This window comes from Silurus meridionalis, chromosome 27 (genome assembly GCF_014805685.1).
Source record: "Silurus meridionalis isolate SWU-2019-XX chromosome 27, ASM1480568v1, whole genome shotgun sequence".
NCBI classification, from domain to species: Eukaryota; Metazoa; Chordata; class Actinopteri; order Siluriformes; family Siluridae; genus Silurus; species Silurus meridionalis.
In genome coordinates this window covers 15271272-15281847 of record NC_060910.1, presented here as the reverse complement: position 1 = coordinate 15281847, position 10576 = coordinate 15271272, and the positions used below count along the sequence as shown (strand labels likewise).

Genomic DNA, 10576 nt, shown 5'->3' with positions numbered 1-10576 from the left:
GGGACGCGCATGAGCAAAGCATCAGAAAAACGCAACAGAATTGAGTAGTTAGCTCACGTGTTAAAGGATTTAAATAGACTATATTACGGTGACTAAAGGAACAAAAAGATTCATTTATTTTGATGAACGAGATTCAAAGAACCGAATCACTAAAATGATCCGATCTTATCATCACTACTGGACACCCCTGACGGCCAAAGTGTGAAATGCGTGGCCTGCAATAATAATAATAATAATAATAATAATAATAATAATAATAATAATAATAAACTTTCAAGCCCACGTGCGTATGTATTGTCTTTCCCATACAAAGGAAGTGAAAGGAAGCACTTCCGGTTTAGGGTGAATTGTGTTGGTTTTAGCCCCCTGTTGTTCGTGCAGTGAGTCGGAAGGACGGAACAGCAACCAATAAAAGCACATTTATTCCTTGTCTGGGAGGCGGTAAGTAAACGTAACTATTGTCTGATTTTGAGTGAAATGTTGTCTAAAAAGTTTTAGTTAATGGTTAATTGTCCTCGGCAGAGCCGAATTCATATATCCGGGTCCTACTTTATTGTGGGCGGGTAGGCCGCGCGAGCTCCGTGAGAAATATATAATATATATAATATATCTATACCGATATATACACATAAACAATACATGTATTTGAATCGAATTGGATTTAATCCGTTTTATTTTCTGTTGCTTTTTTGGCTGCAAAAAAAAACGCGCTATATGACTAGCCTGGCTAACGCTAGCTTGCTAAAACGCAACCGCTGCGCTGGGGGCCGAGCCTTAGTGACGTCATACGAGGAAGCACCAGTGTCCCCCAAAAAAAACCCAAAAAACAACATGGCGTAAATTCTTTGTATATCCCAGATTATTAGGAAGCAGGGGTCGAAGCGCAGGGTCAGCCTGAGATAAGCGGGTTAAGGGCCTCGATCAAGGGCCCAACATGTAGCTGGAGCCCATGACCTTAAATGGCTCTTTCACAAACAGGCCTTTTTAGTGCAAGAGGAACACAAAGATAAAAAAAAAAACAGATGTTCTTTTTCTGTTCTGTCTCAAGGAAGTTACAGCTCTACCTCTGCCATGTTAATCTGTATTTTGTAGGGCCTCCGTAGTGTCATGATGTGTTGTATTCACGTAGAAGCAGTGGCAATCAAATATCGGTCACGTTCTCAATAATAACAGTATTGCTCATCTGCTAATAAAGATGTGAATATTTTTTGCATTGTGTTTTTTATATATATATATATAATATTAATATATTAATATATTACACACACTATATTAATCGTCCTTGGATTTGGAAATCCATATCGAGTTCAGATGACGTGAATGAAGTTTGGTGACTCTGGAGATTTGACCTCACCACTTCTGCGGTTTCTATCTCGATTTACACTCGGTAGACCCATGTATCCAGAGTGACCTACAAATAAGCAGTTAAGGGATGAGTGTCTCGCTCACAGGCCCAGCAGGTGCAGTTTGGTGGTGCTGGGATTCAATCTTCTGATCAATCAGACCGTGCGAGCAACCACCTCCCTGCCTTTATCTCCACACGTCGTCTTTTGCTGAAGAAATCAGATAAGTGTGATGCTCGACTCGTCAGGACAGAGGCAAAATATGACGTCAATCTCCGTTTGATTTCTGTTGATATCTTTATATCTACGATTATGGAAATAATACGATTACATTCTGAGGTTTCTTTCATCTTTTTTTTTTTTTTTATCCCTTTGATCGTAGTTTGGGAAAGTTTCCTACCGCATTACCCCCAATGCTAAAATGAGAAAATATGTTTGTAATTTGATGCGTAATGAGCAAGTCAGTGGCGACTGTGTGAAAGGGAAAAACTCTCTGAGATGGCATGAGGAAGAAACCTTGAGACAGTTCCATCATTGTTGAGGTGATCGGAGATTAAATGCAACCTGTGGTCCTGATCTTTTGTAGCAGACTTTTGAGTCCAAATCCATCCTCGAAGCTCTCAGGTTGCTCCGTAATCTGTAGACAGTCTGTAACGAATGGACATTAAATGGAAGGGAAATGGCAACCATGAAGACATGGTTTGTGAAGGTTGGGGTAGAAGGTTCCTCACAGAACAGCTTAGGGCGAATTGCCCCTCAATATTATTCTTACAGCTGAAGAATCACAAACTCCCCCACAGCCACACTGAATTAAGTGGAGATTATAATTATAGCTGGAAAGCTGTTCTTATGGAGGATTATTATTATTATTATTCTCCTCATGTTAGTAAACCACAGCGCCATCACTCATGGAACGTCTCATCTCGTCTGCATGTGGGTTTGCAATCTTCCGGAGAGAAAAGGAACAACTTACTTTGATTAAACGAAAGGCACCTTGTGGTTGACATGACTACGGAAATCCCCCATATTAATTACCAACAAATTAATCTCGAATTTGATAAGAAAGTGAATGCGAGTGGGAGCTTTTTTTCTTTTCCGTCCGCCGTCCAAAATGCTGTGCTGAGCGGGAAATGGCTTTCCGTTCGCCAATTCGAGCGAGATAAGCAGAGCGGAGCGTTTCCTACCAAGTTCAATCGTGATTGAATGTGGACGTTTTGTTTAGCAAACAAATGTTGTGGGACAGGGTAGTGGAATATGATTGGTCAGAAGGATGTTTCCATGACAGCAGCTCTGGTGGTGGCAAATCTCAGGTTTTTTATTAAAGTGCTTGTTTTAATACGGTAATATTTGGATAGAACTGTATTGTACAAGTCGGTTGTGAAGGTTTTTATGTCTCCTGTCCAAAAAAAAATCAACATTCCACCAATGGCACTTTCTGTCGAAGGAGATGAAAATGTTATCCTCTTTTCGAGAGAGTATCTGTTGTTGATCTAGATTTAGTGTAGGATGACTTTGGTGGAAAAAAGTTTTGCTGAACTAATAGAATTGAGACAGAATTACTGAACATTGTCTTTCTAAAGGTCTGAGTAAGATCACACAGGTTTTTTTTCTCCAGATCCTATCCTGCTGTTGTGATCAGGGATAGGTATTTAATTTTTTTTTTTTAACCAAGCGATGCTGTTCTTTATCGTTCGTTTCATCTCCTTATACTTTGAATTACACGCTGCAGCTCGTCATTTTCCATCCCTGAACGATGTCATCACGTGGCTGACGTTTGCGCGACGCACCCGGGTTAATAGCACAAGGCAACGCTAGCATTAGAATGAAACGTACAAACAAAACACGCCGTTTACCTCAAGCAGTGCGCTGTATTTACTGTGTCTGTCGTTTTCAGCCTCAAGCGAATGTAATATCCATTATAAAATGAGTCTTTAGTTAGTGCTAGTGGTCTTTGGGGACACCAAATCGGTTTTAAAGCGTAGATCTAAATACAGGAAACGCGAGGCTAGAGAGGGTTTCACCGGTAGTGAGGAAGGAGACCCCCAGTAGCAGCCCCTTCACATAACCAGTGGCTGTGGCAAAATTTATAGTGAAAGTTTTATTGCCCTTCACTATGGTGAAGCCTGTCTGCCTGCCTCTGGATGGTGTTCTCCTCGATTAGAGGTCATACTGTGCTGGGGATGGTTTCTAATTAACGGCCTGGAGATCCATGAAATTACAGAGTAAAACCAGGGGCGTTGAGGATTTGGACTGTAGTTAATGAGTCTACTACACTGACTCAGGACTACAGTTTGCAGTCTGCACAACGTTTAGCTGTAATAAATGGACATTCGGTGCCACCCAGATGAGGATGTGGTTCCTCTTAAGGTTTCTTCCTCATGCCGTCTCGGGGAGTTATTCCTTCGCCACCGGCTCGTTCATCCGGGACAAACTTACACATAAGAATCTTGTTCATACTTTATCTCTGCATTATCTGTGTAAAGCTGCTTTGAGACTAACAAAAACAGTATCGGTGTATCCATAAAATGTAAACGATACCCAACCCTAGTCATTGTCAGTATTTATAAAAAGATTTTTCGTAGCACACTGTTTAAATCTCACCCATGTTTCTGTTCATCAGGCCAATGTTCTGAAGAGGTTTCAGCGCACAAGCTCGGTGTCCGGCCTGGTTTTTAAGAGGCGACATGGAAACTTCGAAATCGCCCAGGAGCGGGAAACATCACTCGCGATCCAGATCGCGTTCGAGGGACAAAAAACGCAAATCGGGTAACTTTCTTTAACACTCAGTGAAATAGATGCACAGATTAATCCGAGTGCGGATCAAACGCCAGTGAAGACTGGACTGAAAGTTTACGTACAGCAAGATTACTGTACTTAATGTAAAGACGTTTCGAGGCTCCTGATTGGTACACTGTTGAAATTATTAGGAGTTTACGGGATATGCAGCTGAGTACATGATCTGAGGACAAGATCGAGAGTTTAGAAGTTTCTGCAGTACATCGGCACAAATTTGGTTTTCCAAGCCGAGCGTGTGCCCCAAAAATCTTGAGCTTTTTTCACTTGTCTCCTCTGCGTTTCAGGCGACAAAAGGCACAGAAGATCCCGGAGCAGAAGCAAAGAGGTAATTAAACTAAAGACCATTTCACTCACGTAGGGTTTAAGTTGATGTGGTCACATCATTATGTAGTTTATAATAAGTATTAGGACAGGGTAAGTATGAAGTATGAAGCTTTTATTTTTTTCATCAACAGGACATGATGAAATAACAAATTTGCAGTAGTTTTTGAGAGATCATTACTCTTTAAGTCGCTCTTTCATGTCAATGATGTGCAAATTACAGCTAACTAGAGTACAGATTGTGTGGGTATTTACTTTTTGTTTTAAAAAAAAAAAAAAAAAAAAAAGCCTGTATTTAGATCATATGATAACATCTCTATAACGAATTACACTCAGCGTGCTAATGCACGAAGAGACACTCTGAACTGAAGACGCTGCTGACAGATAGCAAAATTATATGCCTACATCTGGACAGGTAACTATCAGCCTCAATCTTCCACTTGCCTAATAATAATAATACTTTTTTGTCTGTATAGCAACCTGATCAATTTACTGTTCAAGTGCGTGCACCGTTCTCGATCGATCTTTGTCCTCTTTAATTGTGTGCATGAATGTTTGGAATGGCACGAGGAAAAAAACTGCAAAGGCTCGAACCTATGAATTGCGCGTATAAGAAAAAAAGGGGACGCAACAGCGAGCCTGAGACGGGGGCCGTATTCAGAGTCTCTCTCTCTCTCTCATTGGACGAGGATTGAAACTGAACTTGGCCGTTTCACACCCCAAACTTCTATAAACCACATGCTAACACGCGAGTCACGTGAGGGAAAGAGTTCTCATAGTCATTTTATCATTTATTCTCAAAAACCCCATCTGAAGATTGATCAGCTTCTCCTTCGAAACAGAGGCCGCTAGGACGCAAACCCAGTATGCGCGCACACACACACACACACACACACACACACACACACACGCACACACCCTTTTCGTGACCTTTTCAGTGATTTCTGCTGTAACTCTAATTGACAAACAGCATTTTCCTAACTTGCCCCGACTGACGTTCATACTCTTTCTCCTTCAGTAGAACAGTGTAGTCACAGTATACAAGTCTTCTGCCTCATCATTTTCATTGTTATTATATATTCTATATGTTTTATGTTGTTTTTTTTTTTTTTGTTTTGTTTTTTTTTTAAGTTATTTAATTTGAAATTGTCTCCCACTTGAATGCACCTCTATTGCAGTTGAACACAAATGATGGGAGGGGACACTCTCTCTTTTTATTTTATTTTTTTTATTTGTATTTTTCCCTCTCTTCCCTTTTTTCTTGCTCTCAGTTCACACTTTCCCCTGGTTATAAGGCAAATGTCTGATTTAAGCAGCAATTATTGGCATGTTGACACAATTTGGGGAAGAAAAAAAAGAATTCTGAAAAAATCGCGAAGGCTTGAATTTTGACGTTTTTAAACTCTGAATACGACCTTCTGTTCGAGTGTAGACGAGATCTAGTTGAATTATTCATGATCCGATTGCATTTTTAAGGGTTTGTGCCCGAGAAAGTTTATTAGGATGTGTGTATGTGGATACGGAGTATGTTGAGGGAACGGGGGAGGGGGGGGGGGTGTTCTGAAAGATGCTTGTTTTAAAACTGGCATACTAACTCTCTTTGTCACACTATTTTCCTGAAAGAGACCACTTCTTCTTAAAACAGGCACGGCGGAGGGACCCGGACAAGATGGCCAGGTCGCACAGCAGGTCCGAGGACCTGGCGCACAATTCGGATAAAGAGCGAGAGAGACTTTCCGAAGACAGCGGAGAGGAGCGACATCGCAGAAAGGACAGGAGATCTTCTAGAGGAAGAAGCCTGTCCAGATCCCGCTCAAGGGAAAGGTGCGCCTTCTGGTGATCTCGTAATGGAAACAAGATAATGAGCAGTATAATGATCTGATTTGGTCAGAACTCCAGTTATACACATAAACACTCAGGGCAACACGAGCGCTACATTTTAATGTAGTGAAGTAGTTTTAGTTTTAAGGTTAAAAAGACACAATCGATATACTTTTAGTGTTAACGTGTGGGTTCTGTTGGTCGCAGGAGACACCGCAGTCGAAGTCGGGACCGGCGAAAGTCCCTGTCGCGGAGTCGCGAGCGTCGATCGAGGAGTCGCGAGAGGAAGAGACGGCCCAAATCGCGATCCAGATCACGTTCCAAACACAAGCAAAGGAGCAAAAGCCGCAGCAAAAGCAGGTGCGTGAGTGCGGGGAGAAAAAGGACCGTCCCAAATTCAGTTTATAATTAATGGGTTATTATTATTATGTAATAAAATTATTATTATTATATATAATTACTGCTGTAATTTGTTGCTTTTAGATTTAGTGTTTGTTCCCACCTTTTTATTTGAATCCATCACTATGTCTATAGTTTGACTTGAACTGGATCTGTTCTGTCGTGACTCGCGAGCGTCAGGTCACACAATCGGCTCCCTCGCGAGTCACGACAGAACAGATCCAGAACCGTTTAAACAATAGCGCTTCATTAAACTCGACCCTTTACACACGACGAGGATAATAGAGTTTTTGCTCACCATGCTGATTTTTCACCTTCATATAAATCAAATTAATTCAATACTTTTTTTTTTTTTTTAACATTGATTCAAATAAGTAATCGATTAATTTGGCGCAAATTGATTTCAATAGTTCACTTTTTTACTATACATTTAATATTTAATTCCCTAAAGATGTTCTGCTTAACTATTCTGTTAATTTCAGCACACTTTAACAAATATCTTCATTTAAGATACACAGAAGACAGTTATCTATTTATTCATTCACACTCGCTATGCGATATTCAGGATTTTCTCCTTTTAAGAGAAATTCTTCCAAACCTGAGACTGAATAAACCTTCGGAAGAAAACTCGAGGATTTAAACGTTTTTTTCCCGCACGTAAAACAGGGATTGCATTCGGTCCACGTGCGCACCATACAGAAAGATTTGTACTGCAGCCCTAATATAGATTATTACTTTATTTATTAATTTTTTGCAACAGAGAGAAGAAGAAAAGGGTTGAGAAGGTGAAAAGGAAGAGTCACAGTCCCTCTGCAGTTCCTTTGGCATTCCGGGGCAGAAACACGGCGATGGATGCGCAAGAGGCTCTGGCCAGGAGGTACCACCGCACTAAATGCATAGTTTTAGATGTGCTTGGTTTTAGTCTAGACCGTACGCAAACCTTTTCAAAAATGATAGTACATGTGATCGCATTCTTCTTTCAAGGTTGGAACGAGCCAAAAAGCTGCAGGAGCAGAAAGAGAAAGAGCTGCTGGAGAAACACCAACAGCAGCAGCAGGAGATCGTCACAGGTAAGCCATTTCCCTGCGCTTAATTTCAGTCTCCCTGGCTTTAAGACTTTATTGACCTTTCTACCCTCGTCCAGCAGCAGCGACGGTGGCAGCGCCGTCACTGTGTGAGAGCGCCCCGGCCGCCGCAGCCTCCGCCCCAGCTCTGAACGTGGCCGCGCTGCTCGCTTCCGGCACACAGGTCACACCACAGTTCGCCATGGCGGCTCAGATGGCCGCGCTGCAGGCTAAAACGCTGGCGGAGACGGGCATCGCTGTGCCCAGCTACTACAACCCCTCAGCCGTCAACCCCATGAAGTTCGCCGAGCAGGAGAAGAAGAGGAAGCTGTTGTGGCAGGGGAAGAAGGAAGGAGTGAGGGTATGTTCAGATTTTGTTTTCATTCACAATAGTGTTTTCTACAGAAGTCCTAAAAGGCCATGTGTTATAATGTTCGCTTTTTTTTCCCTTTCATGTTTTCTCGTGCTCTTGACATAAGTTTTGTTTAGGGGTGACCCCCGATTAGTTGTAGGGTCGAGGCTTTCATAGGTGGAGTCTGATTCGACTACCAAGCTCACGGCTTTTAAAACGAGGATCGTTCCATTTCAGTTCTACGGGGGTGCTCGATGTCTGATTTCACACAGAAATACTGCGGAATACACCGGAAAAAACGAAGCACTATTCACGTGGAAACAATGTTTATGTAGAAAATTGTGATGACGAGCAAACAATGAAAAAACACTGTAATCCGTGGCCTCTTAGGACTTGCGTAGTCGATTTATCGATGGCAGACTGAAAAAAGTTTTGTAAAAATTTGGATTGCGGATGCTGGACTTCTGTTTGGAACGTTGCGAGTTCAAGCTCCCACTCCTGAGCCCCTGAGCAGCTGCTCAGGCGTATAAACGAGAAGCGTAAATCACTCTGGATAAGAATGTCTGCCAAGTGCCCTAAACCTAAATAGAAAGTATAATTATTTTCTAAACATCTAAACATCGACTCAAATATGTTCAATGCTGTCATTAACAAACCCTCCCCCCCCCTTTCTGTTAAAGGATAAGTCTCAGACCGCTGAACTTTGGGAAAAGCTCAATTTTGGCAACAAAGACCAAAACGTGAAGTTCCGAAAACTGATGGGCATCAAAGTAAGTCCAAGTTGTGATTATTTTATTTTAATTTTTTTTAACATTTTTACATACAATTTTTTGGTGCACCTAGAAAAGTACACCTGATTGGGTTTTTTTGGTTCTTTTGAAAACTGTCTTGGTACAATAAATGGCATGTTTGTGGGCGAGTTAGAGTTGACCCGGTCATTGCGGACTTTCTCTTCCCCTACAGGCCGATGAAGAATCCACTTCCGGACACCTGAACGAGGAAGGCATTAAGACCCTGCAGCAGCAGGAGGAAATGTTCCGTAACCTGGACGTGCAGTACGAAATGGCTCGCTCACAGACGCACACGCAGAGGGGGATGGGCCTCGGCTTCACCACGTCTTTCTCTTCGCGAGGGATGGACCCCGTCTGAACTAACCCACAACCACACCCCCCCCGTTTCACTCTTTCATCATCGGGTCGGCTTGTTTTTAAACGAGTGTATAAAAAGCCGACGCTGTAGATCGCATGGATGTCGATTTGCGTCTATAATTTATTCAAACACCTGTTTTTTGTCTTGAAAAAATCCGGATGTAAATACAAACTGATTTGGTTCATTTATTTGTATTTTTTGACTGCAGATCTCTGGATCAATAGGATGCTGTGTAGCTCTATGGGATTTCTTTTTTTTTTTTTTTTTTTTTTTTTTTTTTTAATATACACACTAAACTCCGTTTCCTTTGTGGATAGAACAGACAGAACATTGTGCTTAGGATTGTGCTAAAAAAAAACCCCACACAATTTCCATCAGAAAAACATGGGCATAGTGGCCACGAGTGTCAAGCTGTTGTAACTGCCTATCATTATTAAATATTTTTTGTTTTAGTTTAAAAATATTACTGTGATTTTTACTAATAAGTAAATGGAAAGAATGTCCATTTAAAAAAAAATGGTCCTGACTAAAGGGTCGACCGAAACCTCGAATGGACCGTACTTAAAATCTATTAAAGTTTTAAAATGGATACTGGATAATAAAACACGCTCCATGTAAAATAGTACTGAACTTTATTACAAAAAAAACATCGTGAAAATTCATTAAAGAAAATCTCTGGGGATTAATCTGCAAAACCGATTAATCGGTCGACCTCTAGTCCTGACAAGATATTAATCCCTGATGGGGAAAAAAAGGCCAAAGGATCTGAAAAAAATTCCTAACTGTGGAAAAGTGAATCATTTTGGGGTTTTTATAAGCATTTCAATTTTGTTCATTACCTCTAGTGATGTAAAACTTGATTTGCTTTTCCAGAACAGTTCAGTGGCAATTTTGCGTCGCTTCAGATATGATTGTTTTTTAAATATAAATAATTGTATTAAATTATGCCATGTTGGATTTTTTTTTTTTTTGTATTTTGGTTTGTTGACCTGATTTGAAGATGAGTCCTAACCACTGGCAGCAGGGGTGTCTTTCTATACTTTAAAGACAAATGTATTGGCCACGCAACTTTTCCATATGTGGTTCTTCAGCACAAAGTTATACTGGTACGGGAGCATGAAATTTTCACTTCACTTGAACTAGGAGACCCAAACCTGTTCCAGCATGATGGGATCGTGGCTGGAAAAGACTTGATTTCAGTATATATTAGTGAACAGTTCTCAGTGATGGAAGCAGGAAAAATGGAAATAAATGAGTTGATGAGAACCAGATGGTCATAATGGCTAGTCTACTGGGTTGAAAGAATGTCCAAAACAGCAGGTCTTGTTGGA

At 41.1% G+C, this 10576-nt stretch overlaps 1 protein-coding gene across 5 annotated transcripts; it reads left to right on the top strand.

Moving 5' to 3' along the window:
- Window positions 1–287: 287 nt before the first annotated feature.
- Window positions 288–10190, top strand: rsrc2 (arginine/serine-rich coiled-coil 2). 5 transcript variants are annotated; one of them, XM_046841507.1, is made up of 10 exons: window positions 288–441; window positions 3964–4109; window positions 4424–4464; window positions 6106–6284; window positions 6489–6641; window positions 7441–7557; window positions 7665–7750; window positions 7828–8105; window positions 8777–8866; window positions 9060–10190. In XM_046841507.1, the coding sequence occupies exons 2-10, from the start codon at window positions 4028–4030 to the stop codon at window positions 9243–9245; spliced, it is 1212 nt and encodes a 403-aa protein (XP_046697463.1). In that variant the 5' UTR covers window positions 288–441; window positions 3964–4027; the 3' UTR covers window positions 9246–10190. The 5 variants fall into 5 exon arrangements, with proteins under 5 accessions (XP_046697463.1, XP_046697462.1, XP_046697464.1 ...); XM_046841506.1 differs by having other exon boundaries at window positions 7825–8105; XM_046841508.1 differs by lacking the exon at window positions 288–441 and adding an exon at window positions 4797–4875 and having other exon boundaries at window positions 4009–4109; window positions 7825–8105.
- The last annotated feature ends 386 nt before the right edge of the window (window positions 10191–10576 follow it).

Excerpts from the sequence above, each read along its gene's own strand:
- rsrc2 (XM_046841506.1), top strand. The coding sequence starts at position 4,028 with ATGGAAACTTCGAAATCGCCCAGGAGCGGGAAACATCACTCGCGATCC. Across the intron at positions 6,642-7,440 it reads AAAAGCCGCAGCAAAAGCAG|AGAGAAGAAGAAAAGGGTTG; the intron begins GTGCGTGAGTGC and ends TTTTTGCAACAG. Across the intron at positions 7,751-7,824 it reads GCAGCAGGAGATCGTCACAG|CAGCAGCGACGGTGGCAGCG; the intron begins GTAAGCCATTTC and ends ACCCTCGTCCAG.